This window comes from Trachurus japonicus, chromosome 11 (genome assembly GCF_045865225.1).
Source record: "Trachurus japonicus isolate A0001 chromosome 11, Traja_1.0".
Lineage (NCBI taxonomy): Eukaryota > Metazoa > Chordata > Actinopteri > Carangiformes > Carangidae > Trachurus > Trachurus japonicus.
Window position 1 is genome coordinate 10,247,419 of NC_140917.1, and position 21,139 is coordinate 10,268,557.

Below are 21,139 nucleotides of genomic sequence, written 5' to 3' on the forward strand. Positions count from 1 at the left end.
ATTCACCTTTGTATTGTTTTGAGACTGTAGTAAAATGTATTGTTATTGCAGGCGTTGATGTTTCCAAAACAATAAAGTTATTGTTACCAGGACATTGAAAATAAAACATTTGTGATTATATGTTAGTTAATAACTTGGTGTCATTATTTTTTACTGTGTTATCATTTAGTAGGTCGATTTTGTAAGGCTATTGAATGTGTTTAAATGTGTTTTTGAACCAGTGGCAGAACTTATAGTTCTCGGGGTATCGCGGACGACGAAGATGGCGCCGCTGTTTACTTTTTCTTTATGTTGGGACCAAACCATGTCGTAGTTTCTGGCTCCAGCACATTTCATTTTGAGTTAAAAACTATTATCTTGGGTACAGTATTTTGTTACCTGCGTGAATAAATTAAATGTGATAGAGCGATATACATATATTTTGTCGATGTTGTAACCAGTTAAAATTGTTAAAACCTTGCAAGTCTTCAGCTCAAGCCTTCAGCTCAGGCATTTATCTTGAATCAACAGTCAAAGCAATATGCTAGTTTCTTCTTTTATTTGCACTATGAGTGAGATTAAATAAGGGAACATGTGAGGTCCTGTACATTTTATATTTCATGGTATTATTTTCAGTAGTTGTGAACTACATAATAGCTCAGTTAATTGACTGAAGGCGGATGTATTAATGCAGTTGTCCACTGAACTCAGGATTATTCTTTATGAAGAAGAGTGTGTTTATTTGGAAATAAGAGGCTTATGCTGTAACCAGCCTGTATGTACAGTATTTTGGTTTTGTATCTGATATTATGGATGTCGTACTGTTACTTGACATTTGAGTATGGAAAAGATATTTGCAAATTGATAAGTAAATTCGACTGAGCGAAGCTGCACTGAACAGAAGCAAACTGTTGCCTGTCTCATTCTTTCTCCTGATTCTTATCTGTGTACAGGTACTCTGCCTGGGACCTGTTACACCAACTCCATCCGCTGGCAGGAAGTTAGCCAAAACGACCGGATCGCTTACTTCTGCTTTAAGGGATAACCTAACTTTCTGAGACAAGGTCCATAAGAAATGCACATTGCAAAACAAGTCAACAACTAATCGTCAATATTATTCCCAACTCAAAACTCAAAGCAGAAGCACACATTTTTAAAGACATCACAACTGTCAGAATGTGTTAAAAAGTCTTCACTTACCGCTGTTTACCATCAATCCTGTCCAGAGAAGGACAAAGATTGCAACAAAAAACATTGTGGTCTAAGTACAGCGTCTCTTTACTCCCTCTGAAACTCTTTTTTTTTTTTTTTTTTTTTAGCGTTTTGGGGTTTCACCTGAGCCAAGCCAAGTCAGGGCTCTGACTCCGTGCCCAACAGTGACAAACGACGGTCTGTTTCCTGAGTGCTGTTTCCTGGTCCTGTCATAGGTGTTTATATTGTGGTGACCCAGGCTGCTGCTGCTGCTGCTGCTGCAGCTGCTGCTGTGTGTGTGGAGGCTGAGCAGAGGCACACCTAAAGATGTGCGTCTAAACCGAAACTTTATGTGACGTAAAAAAAGTAAAAAAAAAAAAAAAAAAGTAAATAAATCTTTATTATGGACTAGAAAAAATGGCTGACTCTCATACACATACACACAAAGCAAACAAACAAATAAAATAAAATACAGTAATCTGTCACTGTTAGTTTAAAAGAAGCGGTGCAAACTATTGTGCCAGTGCTTACGAACTGATGAACTGATATTCCATCATGGGACAGATAAAAGGAATAGTTCACCCAAAATTCAAATTTCACTCAATATCTACTCACCCTCATGTCGACTAAGGGCAAAAAGACACACCAAAAACCATCCAAATACCTCCACACAGCTCGTCTGTAGCTAATGTCCCTCTTGTATTGAAGCCCCGACAAATCGCGTAAACAGCCGCGACTTTGAGCAGGTTAGCGAAACCTCTAAAATACAGCTCATTAAACACACAGCTTCAATTCAGCTTTCTACAAATTATTTACATCCTTTATTTAATTGAATTTGTGTAATGGATGTGCACTCACTCCACCCATAAAAGACGTGCTAACCAACTTGCCAAGTGGTTGTCAATCTCTTGGCGAAGAGGTTAGCATCGTCGCCTCCGGTGCGGGAGGTGGTGGGATTGAACCCCACCTAGAGCACCTATTGTGTTCAATTTTGTCATTTTAAAGGAAACTGTACACAACCCTGAATTAAGTCAATTGTCATTCCTTAACTGTTGTTTGGTCCACTAAAAGTTATAATTGCCTTGATTTGTTTTCAGCTTCTTTGGTAAGACTGGCACATTTTAATGTCATATGTCACACACTGATATAACTACAATTTATTTGTATTTGTATTTTGTACACATGAAAGATGTATAAAACAACATATTAAAAAGTGGAACAACAACAACAAAAAAGCATACAAAGTATACAGTAGATATTTGATTTTTATTTGTCTCAAACAAGCACATCAAAAGACAGTCTATGTAAAAAGAAACAAAAACAATAATGATACTGTGTGCAAGTTTGAGAAGGGGCTGAATGAAGCAAAGCTTATCAAGTTCAGCCCTCCCTTACATTGTGATTCATGTCATACATCTGTAGTTCCATACAATTCAGAAGATTAAAAAACTTGCTTTAATATGAAATAATGAGATAAAGCAAATATGCAGGAGAAACCAAAAAAACGGAAGGAAATTTGTTTAACAGGAAGTGAAAAAATTAGTATTAGTATTATATATTAGTATTAGTATTATATATTTCACAGGGTATTTTAACCCTGTAAAGCACCTTGTGAGTTCTCTCTGAGAAGTGCTATACAAATAAATGTTTACTTACATGAGATTCCAAGAGCATTCTTATCAAAGGTAATCGGTAAATGATAGAGACAACAAAAAAGATAAATAAAAAGAACTTGGTTATTTCCTTTTCACTGTTCTCCGCCAATTTATTTTCCCTTTTTATTGTCTACCCACTGTCAATCTGGTAGATTGGTTGGTATTTGCAGAAACTTCAGATCAAATCATCTGGTGATTGGCTTGAGTTCCTGTTGCCCGGACCATTATTCTAAAGAAAAGTAAACAGATGTGTTACTTCCTCTACTTAAGAATCTGCCATCTATTTTCAATGTATTTTATATCACTGACAGGCATTTTTGGAGTAACATATTGTTCATACAACTATGATGCTTACCAGTCTGTCCAGCGTCACTACTATTGTTGCTCAGAGACGGTTCTGAAGCTGTGCAGAAAAGGAAAGGCATTTTGGTAAATATAGGTATGTACACACAGAAATAAACCCTAAATACATTTCAGACCTTATGCTGGGAAATACTTTGGTCTCATTAAAAGATACTACTTATTTAACTGTAATAACTCTGAACCCACTTCAAATCAACAAGGCTAGTGTAGTCTATTATCCACCTGAACTTCTTGCTCTATTATCTTATATCATCACCATGTATTATGTTCTTCTTTGTATATGTGCCCTTTTTTGGAACTGAAGGAAAGTGTGAGTTGGTGTTTTACTTCATGGACATGTTTTGCTTAGAAGTAAACAAATCGAAGGCAGATGTTATAAGAGAGACAGACGCACATACATTTACAGATATATAAAGATGTTCCATAAGGTGTTCAGTAACAGTGATAGATGAGACAGAGAAGAGTGACCCTTGTGAAATGTATCCTGGGAAAATGTGTGTCCTGTCAATCACATTTTTCCTGTGAGAGTCTTGATTAGCCTCATCTGGAAGATGATGCAAAGTCGTAAAATTACATAGGTTAGATTCTGTCTTATGTTCATGAACATAGAACATGAACTGTGTATGTTAAACAGATACAGACAGAAATAGAATTGATTAGATCTACAGGAAACATGGAATGCTCATGTTAATGTGCCTAATATGATAAGCCATATCTTTATGTTGGGAGAAGGGGGAGTTTTGGATTAAGAAAGCATATAAAGCTATGGTTTTGAGCCATAGAGAGAGAGATCTCACATTGGCACCAGAGATGCTCCAGGATTCGGCATTTTTTGTACACTGTTCTTCTTCTTGTTAATAAACTCCTTTTTGAATACAAGTGAAGACGTGTCGGCGGTGATTCCTTCTTTTCATCAACACATCAATATACCACACTAGAATCATAAAAAAAAATACTTAATTACTTTAATAAAGTATTCAATTATGCAACTGCATGATTACCCATGAGTGTTTTTTGTTCTCCAGGCGGTATTAGATGCACTGGATCCAGTGGGCTCAGAACCTAAACAAACACATACAGAGAGGAAAGAAATTGATCACTGCAATAAGTACTTTTCAAAGAAGAACAAACACAGAGAGAGAAAAAAAATACATTCCAATATATTTACCGGTTGTTACAGTACGACCCTGTATGTGTGTGTTTGTTCTCCTGCAGGCGGGTCCTTCCGGCTGAACCACAGAACACTTTCCTTAGAGGCAGTGCTGGTGTTGTCACCCTGAGGGTCTACACAAACACATAGAAAGAGAAAAATTGATGACTGCAATCAACATATTTTAAATGATCTTTAGATCACCTTTTTCTTTTACGTGATCTTATAAAGAGGATGTCAACTTGACATCGGAGGACTAAAACATTTTCAAACCAGTTTGGCTCAGTTTATTTCTGCTGATCTGAAAGCTGCCACTCAAACTCAGGTGAAAGAAAAAAAAAAGATAGAGAGACTGAATCTGAATAGGTTCTCCAGACAGACTCAGATGGTGTTTTACAGGTTATTTTTGGTCTTTTTTATTATTAAATTGTGCATGTAAATAGTTCCCATGAAATGCACCATATCCTGCTGTTCAGGAGACAAAGGGAAAAGATACTTTCTCTACCTAATGATTTTTTGTCATTTTTTATGTGTTTTGCATTGCGTATTCATACAACTAAGACACTTCCAGACTTAGATTTACCACGATCATAGTCATCACTGGCGAGAGACTTCCTTGAAACTGTGCAGTAAAGGAAAGGCATTTTGGTATGTATGCACATGTTGTACTGTGTATATGTATGCAGTAATAAAGCCTAACTTGGAGCTGGGAAAGAGTTTGGTCATACTTCAACAGAACAGTCTTAATAGATGGGAAACCCATTTATTTTCCCCAGTGGAGTGATAAGGGAGTAAATACACTTCGGACATTATAGGGATACAAGGTCTCCTTGAATTCCGGAAATTACAAAGAACTTTTGATCTTCCGGGCACTTCCTTTTTCTTTTATTTACAGTTACGGTGTTCCGTGGGACTCCAAATTAGAAGATCATCCTTTTCATATTAAACTGAATACTAAAGGTAAAAACAAGGGTATTGCCTCTGAGTTGTACAAACTGATTGTGGAGGCTTCATATTTAAACATCTGCCTTTAAACAGACTTTGGAAAAGTGACATAAATGCTTCCTCAGAGTTCAGCTGGCAATCTATATGGTCAAATATTACTATCTCATCTAGAAATCCAAATCATCAGATGATTGACTATAAATTTGTCCATCGATCTTATCTTACACCTCAGAGACTTCATCAAATGAAACTTAAAAATAACCCATTTTGTGATTTTTGTTCAGGCAATACCATTGGTACGTTTTTTCATTTAGTTTGGCAGTGCCCGGAAGTTAACAGATTGTGGGAAAATATTTCAAGTATATTGTCTGTCGAGTGGTGAGAACTGTTCCTTGCTCTCCTTCTCTACTATTACTTAATGATATTTCCTCTCTGAAACTAACAATAAATAATAGCCGTCTTCTGTTTGCTGGGCTTACAGCAGCTAAGAGGATGATAGCTTGCCGCTGCCGGAAACCCCCACATGTTATGTCAATCAAGGAATGGCTTTCTTCATACAAGGATATTGCACAGCTAAAGCTTACCACTGCACGATTACATTCAGCTAAAACACAGAAAAAAACACTGTTGGTCAAACTTGGTAAAAAAAATGTTTAAGTTTAATGTAAGAATTGTATTTTTCTTTTTCTTTTTAATTTCGGTTCTGCAGTGAACTGCTTATTTCCTGTGTACTTTGGTTCCTGTCCATCTGACTAAAACGTATAAAATGTATATGTACAGATGTGCATGCAACTGACATACTGGCTGTGTGTGTGGTCATGAGATTTCTGGGTTAGGGTAGAATGAGTGAGTGAATGAATGATGTATGAGTGAGTGCTTTGGGATGTTATTGGTTTTGTCTGTTTTTTGTTGTTGTTGTTTTGTTTTGTGTTGTTTTTGTGTTGTTTTTTAAATGAATATTATTGTTTGTCTGGTTCTGGTTGATTGAACAATTCTGTTAACTCAGTATGCCAATTGAGAAGAGGCTGGGGGGAAGGGGTTAATGGGTGAAAACAAAGATAACAAAAGCAGTAATTCATTATGCTACCCCACCGATTGTGTTTCTTTTCATGTCTTATCAGTTGTCTGCAAAAAAAACCCAATAAATAATTGATCATAAAAAAAAGAGAGGAAAGAAATTGATCACTGCAATAAGTACTTTTCAAAGAAGAACAAACACACAGAGAGAAAAAAATAAATAAATACATTTCAGGCCTTGAGCTCAGGCTTCAAGTCAATAAGGTGAGATTCAATAAGAATACCTTATTACTTTAATACAGTATTCAATAATGTAACTGCATGATTACCGGTTGTTACGGCCCTGTATGTGTGTGTTTGTTCTCCTGCAGGCGGGTCCTTCCGGCCGAACCACAGAACGCTTATCTTAGAGGCGATGCTGGTGTTGTCACCCTGAGGGTCTACACAAACACATACAGAAAGAGAAAAATGGGTGACTGCAATCAACATATTTTAAATGATCTTTACATCACTTTTTTCTTTTACGTGATCTTATAACAGGATGTCAACTTGACATCGGAGGATTAAAACATTTTCAAACCAGTTTGGCTCAGTTTATTTCTGCTGATCTGAAAGCTGCCACTCAAACTCAGGTGAAGGAAAGAAAATAACTGAATCTGAATAGGTTCTCCAGACAGACTCCGATGGTGTTTTACAGGTTGCGATGTACTTTATTTTTGGAAATGCACCATATCCTGCTGTTCAAGAGACAAAGGGAAAAAATACTTTCTCTACATAATGATTTTTTGCCATTTTTTAATGTGTTTTGCATTGCGTATTCATACTTGCATAGTCATAGACACTTCCAGACTTAGATTTACTACGACCATAGTCATCACTGCCAAGAGACTCCCTTGAACCTGTGCAGTAAAGAAAAGGCATTTTGGTATGTATGCACATGTTGTACTGTGTATATGTATGCAGTAATAAAGCCGAAGTTGGAGCTGGGAAAGAGTTTGGTCATACTTCAACAGAAGACTCATCTACATAACTGTGAACACTTTAAAAAACTGAGGATTATCAAAAATATCTTGATTTTAATACAGTATTTAAATATTTATTTATTTAAAGGTTTAAGGATCAGGGACATTGCACATTAATAAAACACATTTAATGAAATTCAGTGGACAGAAACCACTGCAGGGTCAAGACCAGCTAATTTTCATCAAGTACCAAAAACACATCCAAACCAACACTGGGGCAGAAGAAGCACAGGACAAACAGCCTGCAGCTTTTTTCTTACCGTTGGCATGGATGTCTCTTTGCTTGGCGAAACCTGTTGTGATTAAACACAGCAGCATTAACACAGTAATCACAAAAACTGTTTTAGGAATGACTGTTTTGCTTATAATAATATAGGTAATACAGAATCTAAACTCTGTGGGCACAAACTTATGTTTATGTAAGAGACTGTGAGCTTTATGAACCTCTTAATTAACGAAGTATAGGAAAAGCCTTCCCTGCTTAATGATTGACAAGACTGATTGACCTCTGACCTCCATAATAAAATAATACCAGAGCTTTGAATCTTATAACAAACCTGTTTTATCACAGTTTAATAATATAAGTAGATCTGACGTCAATGATGGTTTTGATGTTTAGCTTTTGTTAAATCTTAAAAAAGTTTATTCTAATGATCTGAACCATAGACTGTAAAAAGAATGGACGTAGCACCCGTGACGTCACCCATTGGTTTGGGGGAGTCTGTTTTGTGATAATATAATACATCCATGGTTTTGTGCCGCTACTACGGGGGTTTGAGCTGCGCCATGTTGGATTTGACTTGCCATATTTGGAGAGGTGCGGCGGTTGGCCGGCCGAGAACCCGCCCACTGGCCTCGAAGCAGCGGTCTCCGGACCTGTCACTCAACGTTTAAGCTGTAAAGTCGGCTATTTTAACATGGGGCTCAACTGGAGTTGCTCCCTGGAGCCAGCCCCCAGAGGAAGCCGAGGGGATTGCAGTTTTTTGAACGCGGAAGTGCAATTATAATGCACTATGAATGCGCTCAGAATGCACTATAGATGTGTTACCATTTATTCTAACTGTTTTATTAAACTCGATTAGTTTTGACTGTGTGCCCATTAAGTGTGTGTGTACTGCACTTATAAAGTTTGCCTTTCATGTACAACACAACCGGCACAATAGCAGCAACAATCATGAATTCCAGGATAGCAACCACAATTTGACCAACGGCACTTTCTTCAGAATCAAGAGTGGCACGATCTGAAAGAGGAGCGTAACCAAAACAGTGGAAAAGCGAGCGGACTTGCACAGTTGTCCCTACTGTCTTATATTCAAGTGTGGCCTATACATGTGTTTTCTTTTAAAATTTAGCTGGTGCAGCTTATAGCCTACTCAGGTGCGCTCTATAGTCCGGAAAGTACGGTACATTGCAAATTATTCATAAACTTTTAGAAAAGTAATATTTGTTCTAGTTTTTCTGTTAGACTGTATTGGTTGTGGCTGTGTGTACCCATTATACTGACAAATGTGTGTGCACGGCACCTACCACCAGTTTGGCATTTCTTAAAGAACAAAGCCAGTCCAACACCAACACCAACCAAGAGGAGCACCACCCCACCCGCAGCTGCACCAATGATGATTCCATTTTCTGCAGACAGTGGAACAAGTGCGTGATCTAAAATTAAAACAAAGAAAACATTCACGTTAGTTTTATGTTCAGTTTTCGTCATTCACCATCATTTCTATTTGATAGACTCAATTTAGTATGATTTGCTATGGATGTGTAGCTCTGTGATGTGATGCTCATATTTTATGACATAAATTTGTAAATTATGTATAATGTTTCTCCTCAGCTGATAATCTGTCTTTTTTGTCTAATTCCTAACAAGTCACTGCCACTAGGTGTGTTTACATGGACACAAAACCCCAAACCAAATAAAATTACTCCATAGAAACAGCTCAATCACAATGAACAGTCCCAAACCGGTGTTTAGCTCAGTTGGTAGAGCACCTGCCCCATGTGTTGAGGGTATAAATATTTTAGGTTCCTTCTCCTTCCTTCTCTATCCTCTTCTCATTTTATATCTTTTGAGTGTATCTTAATTGTGTTGTTTTTGCATTTAATGCTGGTCTTATCCTGGGCCACATACAAACTAGTGCTGCACGATTTGATAAAAATGTACAATTGTGATTGTAAATTAATGCTGTAATGAGTTTATTTGCTTGATTATCAAGCACAACACAGGGAATAACCATATTTTAGGAGTGTATTTCTCAGCTCAAACATACACATTTTAAGTAATAAGTGTTTCCTTACAGTATCTTTGTATTAAATAAAAATGGGTAACTTTTTGTGCAGTTTCATAGTCTACTGCGTTGCCATCATTTATTAGGCTACAATGCATTTCTCCCCCCTCCCTCCTCTCTCACAGCAGTCTCCTAGTAGACAGAGTGATGGGGACAATGGGATTCTGCAGTCCAAAATAGTGGAGAGATTTTCAATGACTACTGTCCAAAAAGTGCAAACTGGATCACAGACCCATGTGGCATGTCTGTGCTACCTTTGTGTGTGGAGATGTTTGTGCCAGCTAATCTCATTTTGAACATTTTACTCAGGGTGATGTGGTACCTGTGGATAGTTTTATACTGTATTAACTGTAGGTTTGTGTTGGTAGTCATAGTGAAGATATTTTCATTAATTTGTATCCAGAAATAAGTGTCAAACTGAAAATAAACCTAGATCATACTTCAGGGACATCTAGTCTTGAGTGTTCTGGCCTTTGGACATACATTTAACCTTTGTTGGTGAGGTCATTTAAATGAACATAAGGTCATAACAGACATGTTGTCAGTAGATTCTGCAATAATGTCCATAGGCTATTGCAGACCTAAGTTACATTACAGTTCTTATCATTTCTTCAATACAGAAATGTTGACATATTGAAACAGTAACAAGCATGTTCTTACCATTCTTATCATTACAGATATGTTGTTTCTGCAATAATGTCGATATTATACAATTCTTATAATTTCTTAAATACAGAAATGTTAACATATGCAAACAATAAGAAGCATGTTCTTACCCCATGACTCCACAACATTTACTCCTGAAGCCACATGGATGATTTTACAGGTGAATGAAGACTTGTCACTTCTCAGAATCTCCACGCTGTCTCTCCTCTGGAAGGTGTCGTCGTCATTTGGACGAACACCTGAGGATTTTAATCCATCTTCGATCTCAAAGATACGGCTGTTTCTTTTGATCCGGAGTGTGATGTCTTTTGGGAGGAAACCAGTTGCCAGGCACGTCAAAGTGACATTGGTCTGAACCTTTGAGCTCTTTGCAAACAGGTGGACCTGAGGTGGAGCTGGAAAGAGAAAACATAAAGTGAGTTTCACTATTCTATATTTTCATATGCAGTATGACAGTATACAGTATACAATATGAAGTTTTTTTGTATCAATATGCTTTTTTTTCTATATCGTCCAGCCCTAGTGTAGGCTATTCCAACTCCCCCCGAAGCACCGGCTGAGGTGGAGGGGTAGCATCTGTTCTCAAATCCAGCTTTCAATGCCGACTATCCCCGTCGATCTCCTTCTCCAGCTTTGAGCTGCAGACTTCTGTTTTAAACTGTAATACACCTGTCATGTGCGTTGTGGTCCACTGTCCGCCTCAGTTCAATAAGGATTTTATAAAGGACTTCACAGACTTTGTGGCAGGACTGACAGTGAATTATAATCGATTTTTAATAGCTGGGGACTTTCACATCTGCTGCGAATCGCGTCCCTTAGTACTTTCTGAATCTCATTGACTCTTTTAATATTACTCAGTCTGTATCTGACCCAACACATGAAAATGGACACACACTGGACCTTATATTGGTGTTTGGCCTAGAATTAAATACTGAGATTGTTGACACACATTTCTAACTACTTTGCTGTTTTATTTCACATTACACTGCCTCACTTCCAACTAAGCAAGTAATCGTGGCTCTTTCTCTCTCTCTTTACTCTCTTTCTTTACTTTCTCTTTAATTCTAAATTTGTTTTAAATTGAGTTCTTATTATTCCTTGTATTGTTTTTATTCATTATAGTCTCTATGATTAAAGGTGTGCAGAAATGGCCGTTTGTCCTGTTTGTCGCGCCGAGTTGTCACGAGCTGCAACACAAGTTTACCCGAGTGAGGAAAACGAATTTGATTGGTCGTTATCAAGCGGGCGGGATATTCAAAGCTTGGGGCGAGACCGAGCTCCATGTGTGTGTGCGTGTCTCAGACGTTTGAATGACGGATGACAGATCCAATATCAGTGGCTGGTGAATCGTGTACAGGCTGACGTATAATCCGTGTAGCCTCGTAAACCAGCCTCTCACGGAAATGCATTTAATTTCATTTCTCGGGAGAGTCTGGCCTCATCCCCATTCTAAGCGTTTGGACTGAAACCCTCAGAAGGCCGAGCCAATCAGCGTCGCCCGCTGTGATTGACACAGCACGTTGGCCAATCAGGGACCGACTGGTGCAACGCCCCGTCACTACACCAACTTGCTGATTGGCTGAATGGGGTTGTCTGTCAACGCTACTACCAAAGATATTAAACCGTCTTTGCTACTGCTCCCGCCCTGCTGCCGCCCACCCCAAACGCTTAGAGGGGGGATGAGGCCAGACTCTCCCGAGAAATGAAATGAAATGCATTTCTGTGAGAGGCTGGTTTACGAGGCTATAATCCGTGCGCCTGCGTTATCCAATGCGAAAAAAAAAAAAAACACACTTTCAGCCCGGATTTACTCAAAAATAGAATTTTGCACAAAGTTTGGCCTACATCGTCTGATAGATGAGTTATTACACTAATGTTAAGACCCAGAGTGGGCTCAAATTCAGTTTTCTTTTCTGTACACCTTTAAGTATGTACAGTCGACTGACGTTGTTTTAAATGTGCTTTATAATTAACTGTGACTTGACTTGATGTGACATATCTTATCTTTTCTAAAAACTTTTCCAAAACAATTTTCAAGATCACGGTTTATGAATATGTTGTTCCCCCAAGTTTGATTATGATTTTGGCTCCTAAATGTATTCTACGTTTTAAAAAGATATGGATTACATAAAATAATACTTAATATCAACTATAGTGTTTGCTGATGGAAAATGTTGCCACATCTTTCTTACGGGCAGCCTTCAGCTGTTCCGCTCCATAACTCATGAACTTGGACAACCAATCCATGCACTCATTCTCCAGGTAGCCTTTGGTGTATTCTGCCAGGACCTGGACATTGTCCCACTTTCTCTTGGTCTCCAGAGCTGCATTAGTTGGAGCCACCCAGACAGAGTTGGCATCATCGAAGGACAGGAAGTTGTCTCCATCATAGCTGTACATGTTCATACCGCGAACAAACTTTAACTTGCCGTCGGGCTGAACATCGCCCTCACAGCCGACCATCCACTGAAGGACATGGATGTCTATAGGGCAGAACAGTAAGACAAACACATAAACATACACATCACAGTATAAGATGCTGCAGAGGTTTTCTGGTTAAACACTGAAGTAAAGTCACCTACAAGACACATTACAAAATCTCATAAAAACCATGTTGGTTTCAATAAATGTAGCAAAAGTTACAAGTGAATCACCAACAGCCCCTCACATTGCCCACATCTTACCTGTTTCATTCTGTCTCATTCGATCCATCAGGATCATAATGTTGACTTTGAACCACTGCTGCTTGCTCTGGCGGGACTGTGTGCCTTTCTCCCAGTAATCAGGATCAAGCTTCTCTTCCATCCATGGCTGCTTGGGAACTTTCTTCTGGTGCTCACTGTCAAAGTAGTCGATCAACCTGTCGTCCATCAGACCCATGGCTGTGAACTCATGGATACCAGGGAGGCCGACTGGTTTGGAGAGGGCCGTGTAGATGTAAGTGAGGGAATGTCTCTCTGGAAATCACACAGGACAGACAAATACTTATTAACACAATGTCACAGTTGTCGGGGAGTGACACAAACCACATGCACTCTCTTTCAAAATGACGGGAATAACAGCATCCACATGTTATGGCAGTAAGGGATTTAAAGCAGAAGTAAGCGATCCGGTCGTTTTGGCTAATGCTGCGTTCCAGGCAGGCTTTTCAAACCGTAAATTACAGCTTCAAGTCACGACTTACGACTTTGTAGCGTTGCAGGCAACCCACTCGTGTTTTTCCGACCTGTTTTACCGGTGAAAGTCACTATAACGGCCACTCGTAACTTCCGACCCGTGAACTCGTACCAGATCGAACTGGTACGACTTCACCAGGTCGGAAAAACACGAGTTTCCTTGAACGCACCATAACAGTCCTCGTCCCTACGTCGCCAAATTCACGCGCATCCCTTGGCTGCACACACAGCCCTGCATGCCGTTCTCTCTCCTCATTGGATAAAAACTTGTAGGATACAAGAAATGTTTTCTCTTCGGCTCAGAGCAGAGCAGAGGGACTGACAGACCCGTGTTTCAGTCCAAACACTCTATGTAAGTGATTGCTGTCGGAAGATATAGCCTAACTATTTAAGACTTATATTAACACAAATATATCACGTACTTCTGCTTTAATCAAAAATCCGAGAAACAAGTTTTGTGGAGGACGGTCTGGAGATGCTCTGTAGCAAGTTTGGTGTCAATTGAGCAAAAATTGTGGGAGGAGATACATTTTAAAAGTTTTACAGTTATTGAAAAAAACAGAGTGATGGACTTCATAATTTGTAATAAGTTTAAGTGGACAAAAGTTTCAGCAGTATTGAGGCTACATTGTGGTGAAGTTTCAACACTGTAGCATCTACCGTTGGTTTGGTAGGAATTTTTAAAGTTTTTAAATTTAAACGCTTATTGTGCCCCCCCTAGGAGGGGGGGGCACATGTCCTTGGAGTTGAGTGAATCTGGCATGGGACTGAACCTTTGTGCAAAGTTTGGTGAGTTTTCGCCCATGGGAAGTATGACTTCCTTGGAAGAAGAAAGAAAGAAGAAGAAGAAGAATTCCTAGGAATACAATAGTGTCCCGGCAGCTTAGCTGCCCGGACCCTAATTAATAAAGTCTTATTGTCAAACCATCATTGACGTCAGATTAGACTGTGATAAAACAGGTTCTTTATCAGATTGAAAGATCTGGTATCATTTTATTCTGAATCTCAGAAGTCACATTGAATCACAGTCCTGTCAATCATTAAGCAGCTTTTCTTACTCTTCATTAATTGAGATGCAGGTTCACATAGCTCACAGTCTCTTACATAAACATAAGTTTGTGCCCACAGAGTCTAGATTCTGTATTACCTATATTATTATAAGCAAAAATAACCGTTTTTGATTACTATGTTAATTGTGTTTAAAATCACAACAGGTTTTGCCAAGCCAGACAACAATGACCAAGATAAGAAAAAAAAACTGACTTGCATCAAAGGTGACTCAGTCAGGAGGAAATGGTGCATTTGTTAAGTTTGATTTGCAGCAGTGCATTAATCTATATCAGTAGTAGTATTTGGGGGCAGCTTTGCTGTCTCCAATCAGAAACCTAAGTTCTTCATAAGTTGAAAGTCACATTTTTAAGCCCAGCAGTGGGGCAAAATAAATCAGGAAAGTAGTGCATAAAATTTAAGATAAATTATTTCCCTGAAACCACGATCAGCATAGAAATAGACTTCAGCTGTAGTCAATACTGTACACTGAATTTCATTATATTTCCAACACATTTTTCAGTGGATTATCTGTTTAAGACAAGTGTTGTATATTAACTTTGTTTTTATTTACAGCTCCCCAAGCACCACCTGCTCAGCCTGCCTCAGGTAAGGGCTTTATTTCTCATCTTTGCAGTCTTTTAAAATTAGAAGGTTAAAGGGATAGTTCAACATTTTGGCAAATTGGCCCATTGCCATAATTGCTATAGTCATAGCAGTAGGTTCGTTACCTTTAATTGTAGGTGTAAGCTATTTTTAGTACAGCGGAGCGCAGCAGCAGGCTGCTCAGAGCTACGCTATGGAGGCTAAGGGAATTTCTTGGTTTCCCTCATTAAACTCATCAAATACAAAATCCCAAAACTCCACAGCGCTTTTGTAGACAAGTTGTGAGCTGCACAACCACCACGCTATGAGATAATGACGGAACGATACGAAACGGAGCCGTTTTCAAGGTAAATTCATACAAAACCGCTGATGCGCGTTGCGTTCAGGGACAGTTTATCAGCAAGCAGTCTCCGTATTTACCCTGTATTTACCTCGAAAACGGCTCCGTTTCGTATCGTTCCGTCATTATCTCATAGCGTGGTGGTTGTGCAGGTCACAACTTGTCTACAAAAGCGCTGTGGAGTTTTGGGATTTTGTATTTGATGAGTTTAATGAGGGAAACCAAGAAATTCCCTTAGCCTCCATAGCGTAGCTCTGAGCAGCCAGCTGCTGCGCTCCGCCGTACTGAAAATAGCTTACACCTACAATTAAAGGTAATGAACCTACTGCTATGACTATAGCGATTATGGCAATGGGCCAATTTGCCAAAATGTTGAACTATCCCTTTAAGTTATTTTTAAGTTGAAAGGTTTTTGCACTAAGTCACATTATGAACCACGATCAGCAAAGAAATAGACTTCAGCTGTAGTCAATGTACACTGAATTTCATTAAGATAGGCTATGTTTTCCTATTTTCAGTGGAGTTTATCTGTTTAAGTGTTGTATATTAACTTTTATTTACAGCTCCCCAAGCACCGCCTACTCAGGCACCCCCAGGTAAGTGCTTTATTTCTCAGCTTTGCAGTCTTTTAACATTAGAAACTTTAGTCTTTTTGTTGCAACTACTTAAACCAAATTCAATATATATTTTCAAAGTAGTAAATAAATTTAAGATTTTTTTCCCTGAAACCATGATCAGCAAAAAACACACTCCACAGAATATAACATACATCACCAACCTGTAAAACACCACATGGACACAGACCTTGTACACAGAGCCACCTATCTGTTCAGATTGAGTCAGGTTGTTTATTCTTTGTCACAGTTAAATTGGCAGCTTTTAGATCAGTCAGAGTGACATGAGTTAAACTGGTTTAAAATATTTTGGAACCACTGACCTGTATTCAGGCACAGTGAGTGATTTCCTTTTTTTCTCTTTAAGTTGACAGCTCTGATTTCAGTTATGCTGAACATGATGCCACTGGGTACTGTCCTTCATAATTAATATTGTCTTCTGCCAGTCTGTATTTTTTATGTGGTGTTTGTATGGTGCTGTGGTGGTCGTACTGTATGTACAGTATTTGAGAGCAAACCAAGACACATTCCTATCAGTTATTGACATGGCAATAAATTCCTTGACTTGATTTATAAGATCATGTAACTGAAAAAAACAGATGTAAAAATTGGTTCAAGTTCTAATTGCAATCCATTTTTCCCTCTCTTATTGTGGTTGTGTAGGCCCTCAGGCTCAGCCCTCTGGAGAGCAGGGCAAAGGTAATCATGCAGTGTTAGAGTCTTAAATACTGTATTAAAGTAGTCAGGTATTTTTGATGTTTCTCAGTTTTTAATTTAAAGTGGGTTCACAGTTATTACATGTAAATTAATTTTCTGTTTAAGTACAACCAAAGTCTTTCCCAGCTCCAACTCAGGCTTTATTACTGCATGTACATACTGTACAACATGTGCATACATACCAAAATGACTTTTCTTTTCTGCACAGGTTCAAAGGAGTCTCTCGGCAGTGATGACTCTGGTCGTGGTAGTGGTGGCTCTGCCAAGTCTGGTAAGTGTCTTAGTTCTATGAACAAATATGCAAGGCAAAACACGTTAAAAAATAACAAAAATTATTATGTAGAGAAAGTACTTTTACCCTTTGTCTCTTGAACAGCAGGATATAGTGCATTTCATGGGGACTATTTACATAAGCAGATTCATGCACAATTTAATATAGGCAAATAAAGTACATCCTAACCTAACCTGTAAAACACCATCTGAGTCTGGCTGGAGAACCATCTGTGTATTCAGATTCAGTCTCCCTATCTTTTTCTTCTTCTTTCTTTCACCTGAGTTTGAGTGGCAGCTTTCAGATCAGCAGAAATAAACTGAGCCAAACTGGTTTAAAAATGTTTTAGTCCTCGGATGTCAAGTTGACATCCTGTTATAAGATCACGTAAAAGAAAAATATGTAAGGATCATTTAAAATATGTTGATTGCAGCCATCAATTTTTCCCTTTCTGTATGTGTTTGTGTAGTCCCTCAGGATGACAGCACCTCTAAGGCCTCTAAGGAAAACGATCCGCTCACTGGTACCGGTAATCATTCAGTTACATTATTGAATACTGTATTAAAGTAATAAGGCATTTTTATTGATTCTCACCTTATTGACTTGAAGCCCGAGCACAAGGCCTGAAATGTTTTTTTTTCTCTATGTGTGTTTGTTCTTTCTTTCAAAAGTACTTATTGCAGTGATCAATTTTTTTCCTCTCTATTTTTTTCCTCTCCTCTCGAGGATTCTAGCCTTGTTGATTTGAAGTGGGTTCAGAGTTATTACAGTTAAATAAGTAGTATCTTTTAATGAGACCAAAGTCTTTCCCAGCATAAGGTCTGAAATTTATTTAGGGTTTATTTATGCGTGTACATACATAAATTCACATAAATTTACCAAAATGCCTTTTCTTTTCTGCACAGCTTCAGAACCGTCTCTCAGCAACGGTAGTGGTGGCGCTGGAGAGACTGGTAAGCATCGTAGTTGTATGAACAATATGTCACTCCAAAAATGCCTGTCAGTGATATAAAATACATTGAAAATAGATCATTTGACAGATTCTTAAGTAGAGAAGGTAACACATACCATTTATTCCTGCATGAACATACACTATGTTCATACATAACAAAATGCCTTTTCTTTCCTCCGCAGGATCAGGGGACTCAGGTGTCTCTGGTAAGTATCTTTGTTGAATAACCAAAAGCGTTTTCCAAAAATGCCTTCCAGTGATATTAAATACACAAAAAAATATATTTTTAAAAATCATTAAATAAAGAAAGTAACACATTTGTTAATTTTTCTTTAGCATAATGGTCCAGGCAGCAAGAACTCAAGCTCGAACAATCATGACCTCAAGAAATGGGATGATCTGATCTGAAGTTTCTGCGAATACCAACCAACCAATCTACCAGATTGACAGTGGGTAGACAATAAAAAGGAAAATTAAATTGTCCATCCAGTGAAAAGGAAAAAAAATGTCCACTGGATTTCTAGGGTTTTGAATCTACTGTCAACATTTAGGGATATACCGATATAGGGATGGGTTTTAACTTCAGAAGAGTAATTGACGGTTGCATAATGTTGCCTCAGTAAAAAAAAAAAAAAAACGTTTTTCAACCTTGGGGGAGGGGTTGGGTTAGTTAAAAGAGGAAGGTTATATCAAGGGCTCAAAGTCCTGGTGATATACATGTATCTCTACTGAGGCCTTAATAAAGCAGATTAGAGATAAGTGCCTTTATTGTGATCTATTAAGTACAAGATATTCTGTGTGATGGGTTATATGGTGAATTAAGGTTTTAGTGATTTTTTTACTTGATATCTTTTTTGTTGTCTCTATCATTTACCGATTAGCTTTGTGCTTTTAGAATCTAAAGTAAGTAACATTTATTTGTATAGCACTTCTCACAGAGAGAACTCACAAAGCGCTTTACAGGGATAAAATACCCTGTCAAATATGTAAGGATGGTTTGTGAAACTTGACACTTAAATTTTTTTCTTCTTTTTTTATAAACAGATTTTCTCTCTTTTGCTAAAAAGAAAAATTGCACTTTGCATTAGTCTATTTGTGTAAGAAATCAGAATACCAAAATCTGCTAAGATGTATTGTAGCTATATCCGTGTGTGACATGTGACATAAAATGTGTTGGTTTTACCTAAAAAGTTGGAAATAAATGGAATAGAATAGAATCAAGGCAATAATAACTTTTTGTGGACCAAAAACAGTTAAGGAGTGACATTGTGGTTGTGTACATTTTCCTTTAAAATGACAAAATTGAACACTATTTAGATGATGTCATCTGTTTGTTATAAAATGTGTGTGATTTCATGCCTATGCAAATTAAATTAAATAGCCTAAAGGATGTAAATGATTTGTGGAAACCTGAATTGAAGTTGTGTGTTTAATGAGCTGTATTTTAGAGGTTTGAGGTGTTTTTGTGAAGAAGAACAATCAGTTGATCTATTTGAGTCAGTTTGTGTGAAGCTAACCTGCTCAAAGTCACGGCTGTGTACCGGTCTGTTCACCAAGATCTGATTTGTCATGCAGGTCGTCCGTTGGATCCCTGCAATGAAACATTCACTGTTTGCTAACCACAGTTAAAAAATAAAATCCATGAAAAGGGAAACTGGTCTAAAAAGAATCATTAATGTTGTTCACGTGAGCTTATTTGGATGATACAAAAAGAAAATTAACAGTTAACAGTGAATTATAGCAGTAGCTTATACTGATTTAAATCACATTAGTAGCCTACAAGTAAAAGTAACAGACAGTGTAAAAACCTTATTGGAAATTAATTAATTTTTAAGGTATTTTTTACAAGTTTGACTTTTACGTCATGTAAAGTTTCAGTGTACACACGCACAGAGCGACTTGGGTGTGTTGGTGTTTTTGCTCCGTCTCTACACATGCGGCAGCAGCCTGGTTCACCCAAAGTAAACACCTGTCAAAAGTGTTGACATTTTATTTTATTACGCTGTGTAAAAATGTGTATTTTTATATTACTGTAGCCTCCATAAAACAATATTTTTAAATTAATAATTATGAAAAAACAAAGATTCAACAAAAATAATAACACAAAGAAGTGAGTAAAGAACCTCTAAGCTCAAAAAGACAACATTAAAGCAGAAGTAAGTGATGTATTAATATAAGTCTTAAATAGTTATATCTTCCGACAGCAATCACTTACATAGAGTGTTTGGACTGAAACACGGGTCTGTCAGTCCCTCTGTTCTGCTCTGAGCCGAGGAGAAAACATTTATCGTATCCTACAGTTTTTATCCAATGAGGAGAGAGAACGGCATGCAGGGCTGTGTGTGCAGCCAAGGGACGCCGTGAATGTGGCGACGTAGGGACGAGGACTGTTATGGTGCGTTCAAGGAAACTCGTATTTTTCCGACCGTGAAGTCATACCAGTTCGATCTGGTACGAGTTCACGGGTCGGAAGTTACGAGTGGCCGTTATAGTTACTTTCACAGGTAAAACAGGTCGGAAAAACACGAGTGGGTTGCCTGGAACGCTACAAAGTCGTAAGTCGTGACTTGAAGCTGTAATTTACGATTTCAAAAGCCGGCCTGGAACGCAGCATTAGCGAAAACGACCGGATCGCTTACTTCTGCTTTAAGTTCGTGCACCACTGAACCAAACTGTAGATGGTTTGTCCATTGGCCAGCTGCCAACATCCACAGTTGAAGGAATATTCAACCCATCCTAGTAGAGTCCAGATCGCCTGGTTCTGTTGCCACTCTCGTCTCTATTATCCTGTGTCGTGTTGTCACCAATTTTGCACAAAAGAGAGAGAAAGGCAACCTTTTTGTATGTCATTCGAGTTTTAACCAGAGGCTACGACTGAACAATAACAATAAACCACTTATTACTTATTGATTAAGTTAAGCGGATGGTATGATCTATCTAGCAAAAAAACAAACAAAAAAAACACCTAGGCTGGCGCAGCTCAACGCATTATGAAGAAAACTAGCCTATTTCTGGGAATGATACTAACATGATGGTTGTTATGGATTTATTTTTTCATTCTAGGCTATTATTATATGTTGTTGTCTTGTTAGATTATTGTCTGGTTCTGTTGCCACTCTTGTCTCTATTGTCCTGTGTGT

The 21,139-nt window shown here is 38.1% G+C and overlaps 2 protein-coding genes and 2 long non-coding RNA genes across 6 annotated transcripts in view; 2 read left to right on the plus strand and 2 right to left on the minus strand.

Annotated features, from left to right (window-relative positions):
* Window positions 1-21,139, minus strand: part of LOC146978227 (major histocompatibility complex class I-related protein 1-like) — a 246,574-nt gene that overhangs the window by 21,812 nt on the left and 203,623 nt on the right. The window contains exons 1-3 of one of the 2 annotated variants that reach the window (XM_085790920.1): window positions 12,961-13,242; window positions 12,469-12,759; window positions 10,387-10,671 (exon numbers count right to left, since the gene is read on the minus strand). In XM_085790920.1, coding sequence (XP_085647046.1) covers window positions 10,387-10,671; window positions 12,469-12,759; window positions 12,961-13,156 — 772 coding nt within the window. In that variant the 5' untranslated portion in view covers window positions 13,157-13,242. Of the gene's footprint in view, window positions 1-10,386; window positions 10,672-12,468; window positions 12,760-12,960; window positions 13,243-21,139 lie in introns of those variants that run through there. The other variant, XM_085790919.1, reaches the window with a different exon arrangement.
* The window catches only part of LOC146978228 (major histocompatibility complex class I-related protein 1-like), a 121,199-nt gene continuing 108,723 nt past the window's right edge, over window positions 8,664-21,139 (minus strand). Inside the window, exon 5 of the mRNA XM_085790925.1 lies at window positions 8,664-8,978. Coding sequence (XP_085647051.1) covers window positions 8,752-8,978 — 227 coding nt within the window. The 3' untranslated portion in view covers window positions 8,664-8,751. The remainder of the gene's footprint in view (window positions 8,979-21,139) is intronic.
* On the plus strand, window positions 14,818-17,153 carry LOC146978229 (uncharacterized). Its single transcript, XR_015037065.1, has 4 exons — window positions 14,818-15,108; window positions 16,009-16,041; window positions 16,723-16,758; window positions 16,985-17,153. It is a non-coding gene; the product is annotated as an uncharacterized LOC146978229 (long non-coding RNA).
* The window catches only part of LOC146978230 (uncharacterized), an 80,602-nt gene continuing 77,387 nt past the window's right edge, over window positions 17,925-21,139 (plus strand). The window contains exons 1-3 of one of the 2 annotated variants that reach the window (XR_015037063.1): window positions 17,952-18,000; window positions 18,182-18,205; window positions 18,336-18,641. This is a non-coding gene — a long non-coding RNA (uncharacterized LOC146978230). Of the gene's footprint in view, window positions 18,001-18,181; window positions 18,206-18,335; window positions 18,823-21,139 lie in introns of those variants that run through there. The other variant, XR_015037064.1, reaches the window with a different exon arrangement.